Source organism: Bombina bombina, chromosome 12, assembly GCF_027579735.1.
Source record: "Bombina bombina isolate aBomBom1 chromosome 12, aBomBom1.pri, whole genome shotgun sequence".
Classification (NCBI taxonomy): Eukaryota; Metazoa; Chordata; class Amphibia; order Anura; family Bombinatoridae; genus Bombina; species Bombina bombina.
The window spans coordinates 151,893,646-151,915,344 of NC_069510.1; the positions used below are offsets into that span (position 1 = coordinate 151,893,646).

At 34.3% G+C, this 21,699-nt stretch overlaps 1 protein-coding gene across 1 annotated transcript in view; it reads right to left on the reverse strand.

The window, feature by feature from the left end:
- Window positions 1–1,867: 1,867 nt before the first annotated feature.
- Window positions 1,868–21,699, reverse strand: part of LHX2 (LIM homeobox 2) — a 50,393-nt gene continuing 30,561 nt past the window's right edge. Inside the window, exons 4-5 of the mRNA XM_053696189.1 lie at window positions 10,758–10,963; window positions 1,868–2,155 (exon numbers count right to left, since the gene is read on the reverse strand). Coding sequence (XP_053552164.1) covers window positions 1,868–2,155; window positions 10,758–10,963 — 494 coding nt within the window. The remainder of the gene's footprint in view (window positions 2,156–10,757; window positions 10,964–21,699) is intronic.

The following is a 21,699-nucleotide window of genomic DNA, read 5'->3' on the forward strand; positions in this document are numbered from 1 at the left end:
AAATTTGAAAATGTATTTGTTAAAAATTTATAACTGAATGTGAAAATAATCAGACGTTTTTTAACTGCTCTAAATGACTAAATTATTACATTTTTTAGAGTTAATATCTTATATCAAGTAATATCAACTGAAACCTTTAATATTTATTAATATATTTTATTTGATAGTTCTGTCTTTTCTATTTATATAATATTGTCCATTGTGGACAGCTTTAGCTTTATTTTTTTTATTATTTTTTTTACTGGAGTCAATTTGGAGGGGAAAAAATTGAAATTTTTAACTGTTCTGAATTACAAACAAAATAAAATATTTTAGCATCTACAATGGATAACTTACATAAAGTGATGTCGACTAAAGACTGTTTGAAGATGACAACTATAATTGTATTATTCTCCCTTGCTGTTTATTTAATATTGCCCATAGTAGACATTTTGAGAAATTTTCTACCAGATTTCTTTCTCTGTAACTATTTTTGTTAATTTTTATTTTCACTTATACAATTAAATCTGTTTTTTTTTAACTGCTTTAAAATACAGTTGGAAAATCTTTTAATATCCCCTTTTTAGAGTTAAATATTTTGTTGTTTCTAATATTGAAAAAAGTCATCTGTAAATTATTATTTTTTTTATATATGTGCATTATTGCGCAGCGTATCCCTTTCCTGTCCCCATGAGAACACCCTTGTTACATTAGTAATGGTGCACAGTATATGTGGTGTTAGAAAACTTCCATTTAAATTGGGTAAATATTTTAACCATACCAATTAAATTATTATTTTACATTCAGCAATAAGTGAGAACCTACTTCACTGATTGCATATGTTGTCAGTTATAGCATGATGTGAATTTACAAAAATATGTAGAACCATCTCATACTTTATTGACTAGGCTCTATGGAGAAGTATTGCTCAATGGAAAAGCATCTCCATACTTAGTTAAATGTAGACTATGTTTCAGCCATCTCTTTCCTTTATGATTATGTCAGATAAGTGTAAAGCTGGCAAAGGACTGCAAACCTTTAAGGCTATCAAAGTGTTAATTTTGGGAACTCCTGGGCTTAAAAAGGACATTCTGGTTATGGAGGGAGTTAGGATGCATTTAATAGACAGTGGACATACTGGTATGGATAAATACACTGGTTTCAGTTGTGAAAATAGTTAACACCAGAGAGAAGGAATGGGCAAAAAAGTTTCCTCATATGGCCATGAATTGATCCAAGTGATGATGGTTCTAGGCAGGTTCCAAAGCTTGCGATGTTATGTCACTTTATGTCACACTCCTAATTTTGAAGCTGTTGAACCTCCCATGGATACAAGATGTTAAGAAGCATTCCTAGCTCAACACTCACCTCTCTATTCACATCTAGTGCAAACCTTAGAGAATCTATCACCTATCAGATTCTGCCACCAATTTTATTACTGCTCAGAATTTACATTATTCATTTAGAGCAAAAATGATGTTGAAAAATGTCTAAAACAACAAAGTAGAATTTTTTTTTAAAGGACTATTTGAAAAGTAATAAACTTGTAACAACTTTGATCTGGTCATAAATATACAGAGAGAAATCGTATGCTGTTAAGAGTATATAAGGCACGTAGTCTTTAAGAATACAGAAACCGCAGCCATCTTAAATTATTGTTTCTTTCCTTTGTTTAGTCCACAAAACTGTACAGTTACACAAATGTTGTGTTGCAGATACATCTTCCACGCTGTTCTTCAGTTTATCTTTTAACACCAGTACAATAAAACGTTCCACGAGGAGCATCCTCAAAAATGCATTAACTCCATCAAACAAAAGTCTCTATTAAAATACACTTGGAAATAGACTAAAAATAATTTCTTTCTTAAAGAAATTCCAGTGAAAGTCATCAGAAGAGATTCGTCAACGTCGTTTGTGGGGGGCTTCGAGACTCGTGTACGTCCAAACTGCCAGCCACCGACGTCAATACAGAGGTCACAGTTGGCATGGTAGGGTTTGTTAAGTCTGTTAAAGTTGTTGGTGTACTGGACGGACTCATTGAGGCATTGGAAATTTCAGAAGCTGGTCCTGATGGGGTTCCGGCTTGCAGAGTTGAGTCGGATGTTTTGTCAACACCATTGTTCTCTTGACGTAAAAGGTTCCGTCTGAATTTGGCTCGTGCGTTTTGAAACCATACCTAAAATAATTAGACATTATGAGTTAGACCATCATGATTCACCAATATTAAACTGACATTAAAGGGACATTACACACATGATTCAGATAGAGCATGTCATTTTAAGCAACTTTCTAATTTACTTCTATTAACACATTTTTATAGTTCTCGGTATCTTTTGTTGAAAAGCAGGAGTGTAAGCTAAGAAGTGTGCATGTGTCTGGAGAACTATATAGCAGTAGTTTTGCAAGAATGTTGTACATTAACAAGAGCATTATTTCCTGCCAAGTATTGCTCCAGATGCAGTGTTAATTTTGACAGCAAATTTAAATTTAGTCTTAGTTTTAGTCTTTTGACTAAAATGCCATTTTAGTTTTAGTCGTGTTTTAGTCATCTGAATTGTTTTAGTTTTAGTCTAGTTTTAGTCGACTGAATCTCCAGTAGATTTTAGTCGACTAAAATCTAAGGGGTTTAGTTAAAGTGTAATGCGTTATTTAAGCATTTCTCTATAATTTGCAAACTGATTATATACTCCAGGAGTAAACATAACACATGTTAATATTTATGGTATTAAGGTTTAAACATGCAATACAGACACAGATTTAGCCGTTGTGATATGTAACATCTTTATTAAACTTAAAATTAAATAAAACCAAGTTTCATAAACAAACAGACGTGCAACTTTAAAATATAAAAAAACAAAACTGTAAACTGTATTGGCTGTATTGAACATATTACCTAATATAAAAACTTTAACAGTTCTCTGTTAATAATTAAAACAAGTATCAAGTAACTCAACACAGCAAAACGTTTCTGCAGCTAGCACAGGCACAGCATAACTTAAACCCATACTTGTGGGTTATGCTTATTTCTATAGGAAGAATCAGTTCATTGTTCACAGATTTGAAAAATTTTCGGCAACGATATTAGCACTGCTCTAGAACTTCCAAACTCATTATATACTCCTGGAGTAAAGGTTTATTAACCTGTTTTTATTTATGGTATTAAGGTTTGAACATGCAATACAGATATAACAGATTTAACTGTTGTGGTATATAACGTGTTTATTTATCTTAAAATTTAATAAAATTAAGTTTTGTAAATTTTACAAAAGAGCAGTAATTGGATATGGATTGATTATAACACCTTGCATAAAATGTTTTTGTCAGCAAATTTTTATTTAGTTTTAGTCATAGTCTTTTGACTAAAATGTCATTTTAGTTTTAGTCATATTTTAGTCATCAGAATTTCTTTAGTTTTATAGTCATTTTAGTCTAGTTTTAGTCGACGAAATTAACACTGTCCAGATGCCTACCCAGGTATCTCTTTAACAAAGACTATCATGGGAATGGAGTAAATTGGAAACTTTTTTTAAATGGTTTGTTCTGTCTGAGTCTATAAAGAGAAATAGGGGGTTTCTTGTCTCTTTAATGTCACATAAAATATTTCAATATACAGTAATTATTTATTTGCCTGTGAAAATGTAGATTGTTTCATTCCAACAGGACAGACTGTAGTGCGTCGCATACTTAATGTGAAGACCAAAATGTTCATGATTCAGATAACTTTCCAATTGAATTATATCTTCTAATTTGCTTTGTTTTCTTTTCTTTCCATTGTTGAAAAGCATACAGAGATAGGCTCAGGAGCTGTGAGCAAGCTGCTGATTGGTGGCTGCTCATATAGCCCTCTTGTCATTGGGTTACGAATGTGTACAGCTAGCTCACCGTGGTGACTTAATGCACCTTCAACAAAGCATACCAAGAGACTGAAGAGAAATTGATAACATAATTAAATTGGAAGGTTGTTTAAAAATCAATGTTCTACCCTTTAATTGTCCTGCAGCTTAAAAGCCTTAATGTGCACCTGGCCTCTAAATGGTCATAATATAATCTTACTAAACATTCTTTTCTGGGAGTGAATCTTTAGGGACCGATTTGTGAAAGTGCGGACAGACATGATCCGCTGTAGCGATCATGACCGCGGCACATCAATAAATGCAGACAGCGCCCCCTGCAGATTCGCGGCCAATCGGCCTCTAGCAGGGGGTGTCAATCAACCCGATTATATGTGATCGGGGTCCGCCTCAGAGGCATGGGACGAGTTAAAGAGCAGCGGTCTTAAGACCTGAAGGCTCGCACGGAAACAGCTGCCTCAAGCTCCATTCGGAGTTTGATGAATCGGCCCCGTGGACTGCTCTTACTTTGCAAACACCTGTAAATTGTGCTGAAACAAATACCAAGCTAAAGTGAAACTTCATGATTAGATAGAGCATGAAACATTATGTACATTTTTAAGTTTTCTTCTACTATCAAATTTGTCTCGTCCTAAGTGCTGAAGCAGCAATGCACTACTGGTCACTATTGAGCCAATGACAAGAGGCATGTGTATGCAGCCACCAATCATCAGTTAGCTCCCAGCAGTGCTTTGCTGTTCCTAGTTTTCTACCTGTCCATTTTATTTTATTTTAAAAGATATTAATTAAAATGTTTGATGTTGGATTTCAGAATAAGTTTGGATTGTGGAATTCTGGATTTGGTAATTTGTATTAATTTTAACAGAGTAAATTTGATAATAAAAGTAAAAACCGATTAGAATTGTATGCTCTAAAACATTTAAGTTTAATTTAAAGGTACAGTCTAGTCAACAATACACGTTCATGATTCAGATAGGGCATGTCATTTTACACAACTTTCCAGTGTACTTTTATCATTCATTTAGCTTTGTTCTCTTGGTATTCTTAGTTGAAAGCTAATCCTAGGAGGCTCATATACTAATTTCTTAGCCTTTGAAGGCCCCCCTCGTATCTTAATGCATTCTGACTGCTTTTCACAACTAGAGGGCGTTAGTTCATGTGTTTCATATAACTAGCATTGTGCTCATGTCCATGGAATTACCTAGGAGTCAGCACTGATTGGCTAAAATGCAAGTCTGTCAAAAGAAATGAAATAAGGGGGCAGTCTGCAGAGGCTTAGATACAGGGTAATCACAGAGGTAAAAAGTATATTAATATAACGGAGCTAAGGGGGCAGTCTGCAGAGGTTTAGATACAAGGTAATCACAGAGGTAAAAAGTATATTTATATAACTGAGATAAGGGGTAGTCTGCAGAGGCTTAGATATAAGGTAATCACATAGGTAAAAAGTATATTAATATAACTGAGATAAGGGGCAGTCTGCAGAGGCTTAGATATAAGGTAATCACATAGGTAAAAAGTATATTAATATAACTGAGATAAGGGGCAGTCTGCAGAGGCTTAGATATAAGGTAATCACATAGGTAAAAAGTATATTAATATAACTGAGATAAGGGAGCAGTCTGCAGAGGCTTAGATACAAGGTAATCACAGAGGTAAAAGTATATTAATATGACTGAGATAAGGGGCATTCTGCAGAGGGTTAGATACAAGGTAATCACAGAGGTAAAAATGTGTATTAATATAACTGAGATAAGGAGCAGTCTGCAGAGGCTTAGATACAGGGTAATCACAGTGGTAAAAAATATATTAATATAACTGAGATAAGGGGCAGGCTGCAGAGGCTTAGATACAAGGTAATCACAGTGGTAAAAAATATATTAATATAACTAAGATAAGGGGCATTCTGCAGAGGCTTAGATACAAGGTAATCACAGAGGTAAAAAGTATATTAATATAACTGAGATAAGGGGCAGTCTGCAGAGGCTTAGATACAAGGTAATCACAGAGGTAAAAAGTATATTAATATAACTGAGATAAGGGGGCAGTCTGCATAGGATTAGATACAGGGTAATCACAGAGGTAAAAAGTATATTAATATAACTGAGATAAGGAGCAGTCTGCAGAGGTTTAGATACAGGGTAATCACAGAGGTGAAAAGTATATTAATATAACTGTGTTGGTTATGAAAAACTGGGGAAATGGGTAATACAAGGATTATCTATCTTTTAAACCAATAAATAATTTTCGTATAGACTGTCCATTTAGCTCCATTATGTATTTGAGTGCATTACAAGAATGGGGAGGTAGTTCTGTCCAATAGGAAGTTAGGGCAGATTGTGTTTTTAGTTAGGCATCACAATTATACTGTAGGCAAATAGGAGCTTTAACATTTACAAATGATTCCGTACATAAAGGCAAGACCCTTGTCCTTTAGCAAACACATTGTACAACTGATAATCGCTTTGCAGCAACTGGGAGGGTGCATATATAAGCACAGTCTCAAGCTTCATATTAAATGGTAATGTCACACCTATATAATACACCTATCTTTTATAATGAATCATTCACTGCGCACAGCTTGGCAAACAGAAAAAAAAAACTAATAATTGAAACATGTTAATTGCAATTTTCTCATTCTCATGGGTCTCACTGTGTCTGTGACTTTTCTGTTACTATCAAAGCAAGAAGACAGACGTTTCTCCTCGTTCCGGCCCACCGAGAGCAAGGATAGGAGGCTTAGTGACACCTCTGGTTGAATTGATTGAATGACTGAATTATGGATATCTTACATGCTCGGTTAATTGGAGGAATGCAGAGAAACACAGGGAACACAGGCGTTATGTAAGGGAGCTGCCAATTAACCCACGGCGGGAGATTTATTGAAATGAAGGTCATGATTAACAGTTCTTAAGATTTCTCTTTACAGGAATAAAGCATGGAGAATATAGGTTGTTTATATGCCCGGCTGGGCGTCACAGCCTTGTATTGGTCATAGCAAAATTATAGATGCTTCGCTATACTGGTGGATGAAAAGGGACTAGAACAGACAAATTCATTTATTTTCCCGTAAAGGACTAGATTTCCGGTGGTGAACTAACTGTTGCATCCGAGCGATAAGGGGTTTATAGCGGCTCTTTGCGCTCGTCAAAAGTGGCAAGCGCATTACATGAAAGTAAACTGGTTCGTTTAAGAGCGTTAACTGTTATGCTAGACTTAAAAGTTGTACAAAACACATCAAAATTATATTTAAAAGTACAGTTACACTCATAATAACACTATCTAATAAAAATATATTTTTTAAAATTGCAATAAAAAGTAATAAGGGATCAAAGATATGAAGCCTGCAAAAGACTTTAATATAGATGCATACATATACAGGTCTAAATATGTATATGTATGTTTATACTGTATATACAGTATATATATGTGTGTGTTTATATGTGTGTATTTATGTATTTACAGACATATATACACATATAAACGCATAAATACATACATATATATATATATATATATATATATATATATATATATATATATATATATATATATATATAAGTGCATTAGAGCCCTTTGCAGTCAAATAGTTGAGACCATGAAAAATCATATTAATGAAATATTCATATTTAATAAACTGTTTAACTGTGTATGTACTTTAAATATTTCACATTCCAATGCTCTTTACATAGGGGAATATGTTCTATGTATTCTTAAGTAGATATTCCTATATCTGTTTATATATCTGACTGTTTAAGTTTATATATATGTATAGATATATATTGTACATGTATAGATATATATTGTACATGTATAGATATATAGTGTACATGTATAGATATATATTGTACATGTAGAGATATATAGTGTACATGTATAGATATATATTGTACATGTATAGATATATATTGTACGTGTATAGATATATATTGTACGTGTATAGATATATATTGTACGTGTATAGATATATATTGTACGTGTATAGATATGTATTGTACATATATAGATATGTATTGTACATGTATAGATATGTATTGTACATGTATAGATATATATTGTAACAAAAAAAACATCATATACACATATATAAATATGTATATTCTGCTATGTGATGAACATTGGAATGTAAAATATTAATATTTCACGTCAGGTTAGCGCACTTTGGTTAAACAAGATTGGGTTTGCGCATTGAAGTCCATAGGGGAATATGTTAACACGATATTCCAAGTTCAGCTTTTTGCGTGCGTCGGGTTAGCACTCGTGTGAGTATACATTTGTAAACATTTTTTCAATTTACTTTAATTTATATCTAATTTGCTTCATTCTCTTGGTGTGCATGAAAAGCATACCTAGGTAGGTTTAGTAACAGTAACTAGCTGGACACATTGGATGAGCTAATTATATGTGCAGCCACCAATCAGCAGCTAGCCAGTAATGCATTGCTGCTCCTGATCCTAAGTACCCCTTTTAACAAAGATACAGAGAGAACAAAGCAAATTAGACAATAGAAGTACATTGGGAAATTGTTTAAAATGTTATGTTCTGTCTGAATCAGAAGATTAATTTTGACTTTACTGTCTCTTTAAACTAAAATAAATCTATCTTGAATTTCAAAGAACAACAATTCAAATGGGGAAACTATGTTTTTTATAACCATAAAATGTTTCACTTTGGAACCAGCAGGAAGTGGCTGTTTGTGCACAACTCTTCCCTAGAGATAGACTGCTCACTGGTTGAAATAGACAAGCCCCACAAACCTGTTGGTAAATAGTGACCCCAAACGCATAAAAACCAAACCCATTTATTTTTCAGCACAGTCACATCTATTAATTTGTTTTTAAATGAACATTTTCAAATACTTTTTCTTCTAATTGAATTCCTAATATCAGGTTTATCTGAAGTGCATCCAGTCCCTGCAACATGCTATCTAGTAACTGCTGATCGGTGCAGGAACATATTTATATCTGTCCCTAGCTGGCCACAATCAACAAGATAAGTAAAATAGTGGTTTGTCCTTGGATTGTAAAACAATTTTGCTCTTGCTAAAAAAATATTAAATGTAATTGCTTTTAAATCAATTATCTTGAATGCAATCTGTGTTAGATACCTAAGGCACAGTAAGCAAAATATCCAATAAGCCCGAGTTATATCATTTTATGTATAATCAGATTTGTGTGTAATGCTTTATTTCAATCCTGCTACATATCTGTTCCCTAACTGGCTTCAGCAGATACTATACTTTATACCAACATAATAACACAAGCAGAGTCTGAACATTATTGGAACATATTAACACCGTGTTTGCTTCAGTTATTTTTTAATGGTCAACTAGATTTCCAATTTACTTCATTTATCAAACGTACTTCTTTCTCTTGTTATCTTTTGTTTGAAACATAGGTCCTTTCCATAAGAGCATACTGACATAGGCTCGGGAGCGTGCGTGTGTCTTGAGCACTATACAGCAGTACTTCTACATATCTCACACGCTCCAGCACTTATGTCAGTGTGCTCTTTCATTTCCACACAAGATACCAAGATAATGAGGTCAATTTGAGCAGAAATAAATCAGATTTGTTTCATTGCATACTTTATTTGAATCATTAAAGCTTTATTTTGACTTCATTGTACTTTTAAGTGGGAAGCTTCAGCTCCTGTGCCAGATGCCAGTTGTGCGGACAACAACAAGAGTCTGGCAGTAACTTCTCAGGAGTGATGAAAACAGACATTTAAAACAACAGCAGTTTTCCTTCACCATTAAGAACATGAAGCCAAGTCACATTTCTAACAAATATTACAAACATTATAATTATTGGTTATGGGGATAATGCTGGTACCTATGATGAGTTCTAGGACCTAAAGGGGGTCCTGGGTGGTTTCTTACATGCTAAATACTATTAATGGGTTTGGCCACCCACAGTGGGAAGTCTCAGGACCTCTTGGAGTTTCTGGAAATCCCAGCTGGAGTTGCATTATATCCGTGTGAGTCAGACACCACAAATGAGGGAGTGAGTGATGCACAGTGTGATTGTGGCACTTTATTGTGTAGTAAGAGATAGATTTTGTGGACGGCATGAGAAACCTTTCAGCTAGCTTGCTATGAAATTCATAAAGTGACTCTTTCTGTGACAGAGAGCCCAGCAGAGTGAGGGTAACGTAAGGTGTCCCTTCCTAAATGCATTCCAGCCATAGAGTTCTTACTTACAAAGTTTATCAAATGTGAGCAAGATAATGTAAGATGTTCAATGAGGCTTAAAATTACTAATATAAATTAAAGGGACAGTCTACTCAAAGTTAAACTGTCATGATTCAGATGGGCATTCAATTTCAAACAACTTTCCAATTTACTTTTAGCATAAAATTTGCTTTTTTCACTTGGTATTCTTTGTTGAAATCAAAACCTAGGTAGGATCATATGCTAATGTTTAATTTCTTGAAGGCCACCTCTTATCTGAATGTATTTGGGCAGTTTTTTTTTACAGTTTGACAGTGCTAGTTCATGTGTGCCATATAGATAACAGTGTGCTCACTCCCATGGAGGGGGCAGGGGGCAGTCTGCAGAGGCTTAGATACAAGGTGATGAGAGAGGTACAAAGTGTATTAATATAACAGTGTTGGTTATGCAAAACTGGTGAATCATTAAAAAAGGGATTATTTATCTTTTTAAACAATAACAATTCTGGAGTAGACTGTCCCTTTAATCATTTTATATTATAATCTTTAAATATTTACTGTCCCTTTAACCTATCAATGGTTATCACATAAACAATTAGAAAAAATAAGATATAAGACTTTGAAATATCCAAGAAAGCAGAAGATAAATTTTAGCTAGGAGTAAAATAATAAGTAGATAAAAAAGGTCTGGTTTGTTGTTAAAGTTCATCATTTATCTCAACAATTTAATGAAAACCACTTCTATGCTTAGCATACCTGTAAAACTCTTTTGGTTAAACCCGTCTTCTGAGCTAGTTGCTTCAAGTCCTTAGCGTCTGGATTGTGGTTGATAGCGAAGTAGGATTTCATTGTCCTTAGCTGGTGGTGTTTGAAGGAGGTCCTCATACGTTTTGTTTTCTGGTTGGGAGTATACTGCTGGTCTCTGTCCATATGATCCCCGTCGTTTTCATTGCAGCTTAAAGCTGATTGGTACAGAAGAGATGATGTCATTATTTTGTATTGCAAGATCTTCACATCAGATACAAAATAAATTCAATCTCTAACGTCAATGGATTTAAAGGGACATAAAACAAGTTGGGATAAAGATAAAATATAATATTATGTACTTTAATTACGTTACCTGCAAATGTATACTGCAGTGTCTCGCCATTAACCCTTTATTTAAAGTTTCTGAATTATACAGTTCTAACTCCCCCCACACAATTCCTTTTATGGCTGCATCTATATCCACCATTGATATAGTGGGATGCAATACTTTAATAGTCATTATCTGCTGGAGCAGGCCTAGAAGCAAATAAGCAGTTGTGAAATACAATGCCTGTGTTTATGATGCTAAACACTGATAAGGGGGGTGGATCAGAATACTCCAGACAGCATGGCTATGTTACTAATTTAGCTTATTTTTGAAAATTATTTTAAAATACTTTCCAGCAATTTTTAAACATTTTTTTATGCAAACTATTTTTACTTAATTAGCCCTTTTAGGATATGCACGGATCTCAACCTGTTCTATGACACTTTAAGGATAAAAGCTCAATTGTTTCAAAGATGAAGTCAAGATCATAAAAAAGAGATGTTATTTGTTTAAATTATAAGCATGTTCTGAAGTCACTTAAAACAAATGCAACAGGTTCATCTTTACATAATGCATAATGGTCACATACATCCTGCTGCTGAAGAGTATGTAACCCTGCACAAGTAGGAATTCCTGGGTGGGATTTACAACACATTTAGTTATAAGGGGACATTACACACTAAATACATTTTAGAAACATAATATTATAATTCTCAGCCTCCCTCTAGTCATGGGAGCTGCCATGTTGAAATCTAGTATTCACTGCATTCCAGTGCTGATGTGTTTGCACATGTGCAGTAACTCTCCTTCAGATATCTGCAGTGTAACCTTGGTAAACTTGTCCCTTTAAACTATATTTTAAGTCCATTTGTGGCCACTGATATCCCCATTACAGTTTCTGTTTAGCTGTACTGGGGAGTCAAGTTTACAAAATCCAGAATGCACAATAAGAGTGCTGTACTAATTGTTCAGCCAATACACACTGTTCCGCAACAAGAAGCCCTTAGCTGTAGCCTACATGGTTTAACCTTATTATTACTGTAATTCTCATATATAAAGAGAAAAATACAGAACAACCTTATATGAAATAAAAGTTACTTTAATGAGTCAGTCCAACTCTAGACAAAACTGTAGTGACTTCTATCCTTTAGTATTGCAAGAAATAGATTACAGAACCTTCACAATTATACCATTAAGGCAAAATACTCCTCTTCAGTACAACGGGGCTAATATTAAATTATATACTTAAAGCAATATTATACACTAGATTTTCCTTTGCATAAATGTTTTGTAGATGATCCATTTATGTAGCCCATCTGGCAGTGTTTTGCTTATTTTTTAATAACATTAGGCAGATCTTAACCAAGCCCCAAAGTGCCAGATGTATACACATGTTTACAGACTCCTGCTGGCTCTTGTTTATATTATCTGTCTCTTCATATGGAGGGAAGGAGTGGGCAGGGTCTGCTCCTTTTGTTTACTCAGCCCCTTTCAGTGGGTGTCCAGCCTAACCTCATCAACAGTGCTAAACTGGGAGCTTCTAAGTAAGTATTTAAAAGGTTCTATACTGGATGTTTATATCATTATCTGTGCATATTCTTCTTTATAGTAGTGTCTATTACATGCCATAGTTGCATTTTGGATTTGGATTTTGTTGTATGTCCGTGGATTTTTTTGTCCCTGGAAATGCTACCTCTTTTGCCCAATATTTGGTGTGTGTGTGTGTGTGTATGTATATATATATATATATATATATATATATATATGTGTGTATGTATGTATATATATATATATATATATATATATATGTGTGTGTGTGTGTATATATATATATATACACACACACAAACACACACAAACACACATATACATACATATATATTTACATATAGATCATAGAAAGATAGATGTAGTATATTATTTAAATATAATTAATTCCTAATGGAATATTGTTATTATTGAATGGGTTCACATATTATTTGTTTGCCTAATTTTGATGCTGTGTTGTAAAAAATAACCATATGCCCAGAATGTGTTCCAGAGACTGGGTAGGTGTAAGTGCTTGGCGCTGTAATCTGTATAATAAACTATAAATAAGTCTAAATTATACTATTACTCTCATGTAGGTGTATTTTGATTGCAGAACTGAGAGGGCGGAGCAGTTGAACAATAGGTCGTCAATAATTCGATAACCTGCTTGGTTGCTCTGCTGCAAAGTGTCCCTGGAATTTTTTTGGAAATGTTGGCAACTATGACATGGAGTTATATGAAAATTGGTGTATACTGTCCCTTTAAGCATGGCTGTTGTCAATAAAGCACACATTGCTGTAATTTGCATGCTATGCCTTTATATGACAATCACTTTCTTTACTACATATTTATAATCCTAAAACAAGTGATAGATATTCTGCTATCCCAAATTGCTAACCATACTCCTATAAGAAAAGGGGAAAAAAATAGGAAAAAGTTAAAGGGACAGCCCCAGCTCTACAAAATATGGCGGCGCTATACAAATAAATTATAATAATAAGTCCAAAAACAACTTTCATGATTCAGATAGGGCATGTATTTTAATCAACTTTCAAATTCACTTTTATCACCAATTTTGCTTTGTTCTCTTGGTATTCTTAGTTGAAAGCTAAACCTAGGAGGTTGATATGCTAATTTCTTATTCCTTGAAGGCCGCCTCTAATCTAAATGCATTTTACAGTTTTTTCACCACTAGAGGGTGTTAGTTCATGTGTTTTATATAGATAACATTGAGCTCATGCACGTGAATTTACTGAGGAGTGAGCACTGATTGACTAAAATGTAACAAAAGAACTGAAATAAGGGGGCAGTCTGCAGAGGCTTAGATACAAGATAATCACAGAGGTAAAACGTGTATTATTATAACTGTGTTGGTTATGCAAAACTGGGGAATGGGTAATTAAGGGATTATCTATCTTTTAAAACAACAAAAATTCTGGTGTTGACTGTCCCTTTAAGAGAATTACACTCCTAGAATTAGTTTGAATATATTTATTCAGAGAGTGGGAGTTAATGGGTGGAAGGGCATGTGGTTGTCTAGAAAGAAGAACCCTATTATTATTAATTATTACTATTAATATAAAATAATAAATCAGTTACGGATGATGACAAACAATTCCTATATCTTAGCTTGGATATATTGATGACGTTTAAAACAAAAACTCAGCAGATCTGTTATTAATATGAAGCAAAATTATTTAAAGGGATATGAAACCAAAAAATGTCTACTGTAATTCAGACAGGCCATATTACCCTATTAAAAAATTGGTCTCATGTACCTTTAATATCCCTTTAAGAGGCTTTTGCATGGATCTATTTTCCAAAGTCATTGTACTCAAGCATTTTTATTGTCCATTTTAGATATGTTAAATATTTATAGTTTGCCTGAAAAAAATGTGAAGGTAAAAGTGATTACATTTAAATTTAAATATATATAGCAGTATCTATTGTGTACCTTCTATTAATGCTACCTCTTGCTAATGCCCATGAGATTTAGTTGAAAGTACCTGTCAGCCAATAAGTAAATAGTACACTACTGATACTGCAGTATTAGATTCAGTTTAAACTGTTTTCACATTAGTATTAACCTTGTTCAACTTCTTTGAAATTGATACTAGAATTATTTTGTATTAATATTGCTTGTCTAGCAATACATTTCCACTGGTGAAGAATTGGTGTAAAATAACAAGGATAAATCATTTTAACATTAGATATTGACAATAGTGTTAGAAAGCTGTAGCATATATCTATATATTGCATTGGTCATGTGTATGTGTGTATATATATATAAAGAGAGAGAGAAGAGAGAAGAGAGAGAGAGAGAGAGAGAGAGAGAAGAGAGAGAGGGAGAGAGAAAGAGAGAGAAAGAAAGAAAGAAAGAAAGAGAGAGAGAGAGAGAAAGAAAGATATATATATATATATATAGAGAGAGAGAGAAATAGAGAAGAGAGAGATAGAAAAAGAGAGAGAGAGAAAGAGAGAATGAGAGAAGAGAGAAAGAGAAAGAGAGAGAGAGAGAGAGAGAGAGAGGGGGGGGAGAGAGAGAGAGAAAAGAGAGAGAAAGAAAGAGAGAGAAAGAGAGAGAAAGAGAGAGAGAAAGAGAGAGAGAAAGAAAGATATATATATATATAGAGAGAGAGGAGAGAGAGGAAGAGAGAGAGAAAGATATATATATATATATAGAGAGAGAGAGAGAGGAGAGAGAGGAAGAGAGAGAGATAGATATATATATATATATATATATATATATATATAGAGAGAGAGAGAGAGAGAGAGAGAGAGAGAGAGAGGAAGAGAGAGAAAGATATATATATATAGAGAGAGAGGAAGAGAGAGAGAAAGATATATATATATATATATAGAGAGAGAGAGAGAGGAGAGAGAGGAAGAGAGAGAGAAAGATATATATATATATATATATATATATAGAGAGAGAGAGAGAGAGAGAGAGAGAGAGGAAGAGAGAGAGAAAGATATATATATATATATATATAGAGAGAGAGAGAGAGAGAGAGAGAGAGAGAGAGAGAGAGAGAGAGAGAGAGAGAGAGAGGAGAGAGAGGAAGAGAGAGAGAAAGATATATATATATATATATATATATAGAGAGAGAGAGAGAGAGAGAGAGAGAGAGAGAGAGGAAGAGAGAGAGAAAGATATATATATAGAGAGAGAGAGAGAGAGAGAGAGAGGAGAGAGAGGAAGAGATATATATATATATATATATATATATATATATATATAGAGAGAGAGAGAGAGAGAGAGAGAGAGAGAGAGAGAGAGAGATTCTTGTTTTATTTTGTACCATTTATAAAATTATTTACTGGATTCTTCAACTGAAAACAATTGCAATGTGGTTTCTCATGCGAGAAAAGTCGGACAAATCTATACTATATTTATTAATATCTAGTACTGATAGTTCATAACTGTATGAGTCACTAGAGAACATAATTTATCTTAATGTCCATTTAAGCACAGAAAGGAAGTAGAATGACCCATAATAGTTGATAAAGACAGAGCAACTGTCTAGTATAACACCAATGCTACAACGTATTAAATAAATATACTAAGCTTTCAGGACAATTGACAGTTTACATTGTAGAGAATAGAAAATGAATACCAAAAAGGGAATTAAAGGGACACTGAACCCACATTTTTTCTTTTGTAATTCAGAAAGAGCATGCAATTTTAAGCAACTTTCTAATTTGCTCCTATTATCAATTTTTCTTCATTCTCTTGCTATCTTTATTTGAAAAAGAAGGCATCTAAGCTTTTTTTGGTTTCAGTACTCTGGACAGCACTTTTTTTATTGGTGGATGAATTTATCCACCAATCAGCAAGGACAACCCAGGTTGTTCACCAAAAATGGGCCGGCATCTAAACTTACATTCGTGCATTTCAAATAAAGATACCAAGAGAATGAAGAAAATTTGATAATAGGAGTAAATTAGAAAGTTGCTTAAAATTTCATGCTCAATCTGAATCATGAAAGAAAAAATATGGGTACAGTGTCCCTTTAACTCACTGAATTGGAAAAGTACATTTTTAGAGGTGGAATATAATGAGAAAGATAATACTAATATAATATAGATACATTTGGTGTTCCATTGAGTTAAATGTTCTCAACCTTTTATGTAATTCATTAGATTATAACCTTACAAAATACACATCTGCTGAGGACAAATATGGATTTATATAAAATAAAAGATATTATGCAAACAAGGCTGTTTGGAAACCCTGTTAGATTGTTACTTTAGTAATCCTATATTCCACACAGCCTTGTTTGCACACACTCTTTTATTGCCTGTCCCTATTTGTTCAAGCCAAAATAGATGAATAAGGGGAAACCTATTTTTTTAATATGGCTGCACTCATTATTTTATATAAATGATTATACTTAATAGAAACAATGAGGCCTATTTATCAAATGTCTGTCGGACCCGATCCGACAGTGCGGATCAGGTCCGCCAGACCTTCGCTGAATGTGGAGAGCACTGACCGCTGCTGGAGACCGCGGCTTCATAACTGCTGTTTCTGGTGAGTCTGAAGACTCGACAGAGGTCCGCCAGCCCTTCGCTGAATGTGGAGAGCACTGACCGCTGTTGGAGACCGCGGCTTCATAACTGCTGTTTCTGGTGAGTCTGAAGACTCGACAGAAACACAGGCCTACAAGTTCCATACGGAGCTTGATAAATGGGCCAATAAACCTTTACATATATATTATTACTTTTTAAACTAGCGCTGCGAAATCTGTTGGCGCTCTACAAATAACCAATAATAATAATAATAATAATAATAATAATAAACAATCAATATAACTTCATCTAAATTTTAGTCTCAAGTCAATATTTGCTTCACATACATCATTATACAGTATCTAATATTTGGTAACTATTTAATATCCCTTTAATATTTATATGTTATAAATAATAATTACTGTAACTGTGAATGATTTATTATGAATCTCCAATAAAAGGAAATCCTGTTCAACAAAATTCCCAGCATTCCTCAAACTTGAGGAGGTTCTAGGAGGGTTCCCAACTATAATCATTATCATAACAGTTATCCAACTATAAATACTAAATATAACATATCTCTCTGGGAAGTGATGTTGGATGACATAAGAACCAGTGAGAGCTGAACTTTTAAAAATACAGATTGGTTGATCTAAAAAATAAGGTGAACCAATGTTTGATTTATCTGATAAAGAGGATGAAACCCAAATTGGTTTGTCTAATAGAATACTTCCCTGATTGGTTTATCTGCTTAATAAAATACTTCCCTGATTGGTTTATCTGATTAATAGAATACTTCCCTGATTGGTTTATCTGATTAATAGAATACTTCCCTGATTGGTTTATCTGATTAATAGAATACTTCCCTGATTGGTTTATCTGATTAATAGAATACTTCCCTGATTGGTTTATCTGATTAATAGAATACTTCCCTGGTTGGTTTATCTGATAAAGAGATTGAAACCCTGATTTGTTTATCTGATAAAGAGGATAGAACCCTGATTGGTTTATCTGATAAAGAGGATAAGACCCTGATTGGTTTAGCTGATTAATAGAATACTTCCCTGGTTGGTTTATCTGATAAATAGTATGAAACCCTGATTGGTTTATCTGATAAATATAATGAAACCCTAATTTGTTTATCTGATAAAGACAATAGAACCCTGATTGGTTTATCTGATAAATAGTATGAAACCCTGATTGGTTTATCTGATAAAGAGGATAAGACCCTGATTGGTTTAGCTGATAAAGAGGATGGGACCCTGATTGGTTTAGCTGATAAAGAAGATGGGACCATAAAGATGCTAAGGACAAGGAGAGGATCATGTTAGATTGAATTACTTTATGTTTTGTTCTTTAATTTAGCAATGTTTTATGTTGAGGCAGTTTAGTGTTAGGAGGGGGTATGTAGGTGTTGGGGAGGTTCCAGTGAGTCATAGAGGGGGTTTAGATCTTGTGTTTCTTATCAGTAGAGGGGGTTAGATCTTGTGTTTCATATCAGTAGAGGGGGTTAGATCTTGTGTTTCTTATCACTAGAGAGGGTTAGATCTTGTGTTTCTTATCAGTAGAGGGGGTTTAGAGCTTGTGTTTCTTATCAATAGAGGGGGTTAGATCTTGTGTTTCTTATCAGTAGAGGGGGTTTAGATCTTGTGTTTCTTATCAGTAGAGGGGGTTTAGATCTTGTGTTTCTTATCAGTAGAGGGGGTTTAGATATTGTGTTTCTTATCAGTAGAGGGCGTTTAGGTTTTGTGTTTCTTATCAGTAGAGGGGGTTTAGACCTTGTGTTTCTTATCTGTAGAGGGGGTTAGATCTTGTGTTTATTATCAGTAGAGGGGGTTTAGATTTTGTGATTCTTATCAGTAGAGAGGGTTTTGATCTTGTGTTTCTTATCAGTAGAGAGAGTTTAGATCTTGTGATTCTTATCAGTAGAGGGGGTTTAGATCTTGTGTTTCTTATCAGTAGAGGGGGTTTAGATCTTGTGTTTCTTATCAGTAGAGAGGGTTTAGATCTTGTGTTTCTTATCAGTAGAGAGGGTTTAGATCTTGTGTTTCTTATCAGTAGAGGGGGTTTAGATCTTGTGTTTCTTATTAGTAGAGGGGGTTTAGATCTTGTGTTTCTTATCAGTAGAGAGGGGTTTAGATCTTGTGTTTCTTATCAGTAGAGAGGTGTTTAGATCTTGTGTTTCTTATCAGTAGAGAGGGGTTTAGATCTTGTGTTTCTTATCAGTAGAGGGGGTTAGATCTTGTGTTTTTTATCAGTAGAGGGGGTTTAGATATTGTGTTTCTTATCAGTAGAGAGGGGTTTAGATATTGTGTTTCTTATCAGTAGAGGGGGTTTAGATATTGTGTTTCTTATCAGTAGAGGGGGTTAGATCTTGTGTTTTTTTATCAGTAGAGGGGGTTTAGATATTGTGTTTCTTATCAGTAGAGGGGGTTAGATCTTGTGTTTTTTTATCAGTAGAGAGGTGTTTAGATCTTGTGTTTCTTATCAGTAGAGAGGGGTTTAGATCTTGTGTTTCTTATCAGTAGAGGGGGTTTAGATATTGTGTTTCTTATCAGTAGAGGGGGTTAGATATTGTGTTTCTTATCAGTAGAGAGGTGTTTAGATCTTGTGTTTCTTATCAGTAGAGAGGGTTTAGATCTTGTGTTTCTTATCAGTAGAGGGGTGTTTAGATCTTGGGTTTCTTATCAGTAGAGAAGGGTTTAGATCTTGTCTTTCTTATCAGTATAGGGGGTTTAGATCTTGTGTTTCTTATCAGTAGAGGGGTTAGATCTTGTGTTTCTTATCAGTAGAGGGGGTTTAGATATTGTGTTTCTTATCAGTAGAGGGGGTTAGATCTTGTGTTTTTTATCAGTATAGGGCAGTGCTTTCCAAACTGTATGTCGGGACACACTAGTGTGTCGGCAGCAGAGTGTAGGTGTGTCCCTGCTTCAGCACAAATTTTTTTACATTTATTTTTTTTTTGTTTCTGACTTTCTGCCTGCCTGCTACTAGTCATATCACGTGGTTGACTCGTGATTGATACCTAGGGGTCACAGATCATCTTAACCTATTGGTGCAGCTCAGTGGGAAGTGAAACTATTTCCATTGGCGGCTTTGGCGGCACATTGGCTCCTGATTGCACGTGTGTCTCCTTAATTGGCTCGTGACTGCATGTGTAGTCAGTGAGTGGGACAGCAGTGTGTTTGCAGCGCAGGCAGTAGTCAATTGGACTCACCGAGCTCTGAGGGCAGCAGCTTAAATGCTGAGCTGAAGTCCGAAGTCAGTGGGGTTTTTTTTGCAGCTAGCTCCCAGTAGTGCATTGCTGCTCCTGCTCTTGATATATGGATAGGAAGTGGAAGCTTACAAATGCTTGATGATGAAATGCGAGTGTAAATACATTTGTTTTTTATAACATTTATGTACGCGTCCATATCTCTTAAAACCAGTTAGTTTAACCTCCTGTTTGCCAGTACAACAGAATTACTGTGTCGCGAAATTATGTAGGTCTAAAAAGTGTGTCGCCAACATGAAAAGTTTGGAAAGCTCTGGTATAGGGGGTTTAGATATTGTGTTTCTTATCAGTAGAGGGGGTTAGATCTTGTGTTTTTTTATCATTAGAGAGGTGTTTAGATCTTGTGTTTCTTATCAGTAGAGAGGGGTTTAGATCTTGTGTTTCTTATCAGTAGAGGGGTTTAGATATTGTGTTTCTTATCAGTAGAGGGGGTTAGATATTGTGTTTCTTATCAGTAGAGAGGTGTTTAGATCTTGTGTTTCTTATCAGTAGAGAGGGTTTAGATCTTGTGTTTCTTATCAGTAGAGGGGTGTTAAGATCTTGGGTTTCTTATCAGTAGAGAAGGGTTTAGATCTTGTCTTTCTTATCAGTATAGGGGGTTTAGATCTTGTGTTTCTTATCAGTAGAGGGGTTAGATCTTGTGTTTCTTATCAGTAGAGGGGTTAGATTTTTGGTGTTGGTGTAGGTCATCATGTAGAGGGGGGTTTAGATCTTGTGTTTCTTATCAGTAGAGGGGTTTAGATTTTTAGTGTTGGTGTAAGTAATCATGTAGAGGGGTGATTAGATTTTGTGTTTCATATCAGTAGAGGGGGTTTAGATTATAAATTTATTTGAGATAGGGGGAGCATGCTTGCTTGCCATGTTTGCATAAGAATGTCTCTTTAATAACATTTAAAAATATTTTATACATTATTATTGTACATATAGTATAAATTTAAAATAAATCATTAAAACTTTAATAAATGCGCCATATGTACCACTCAATTCCTTAAGAACTTTTTTTTCTCTACTGCGTTTACTGTAAACCCCATAATCAAACTATAATATGTGACTTTATCCTGTAGGATGAACAAGTCAATAGCTAAGAGTGTATAGAGAGGAGGGATTAATAAAATATAGGCATTAGAAAACCTCCAAGACTGAACAATAAATATGACTCTAGTTAGTTACAGAAGTAAAAAATACTATCTTTATCTTTCATAAAACAAATGTGATATCTTATCTGTAACTTGTCCTATAATCACCCAGGAGTGAAACTTTAACTCTTGAGATAAAATGTCATTTCAAACCAACATGGTTGCACTGCA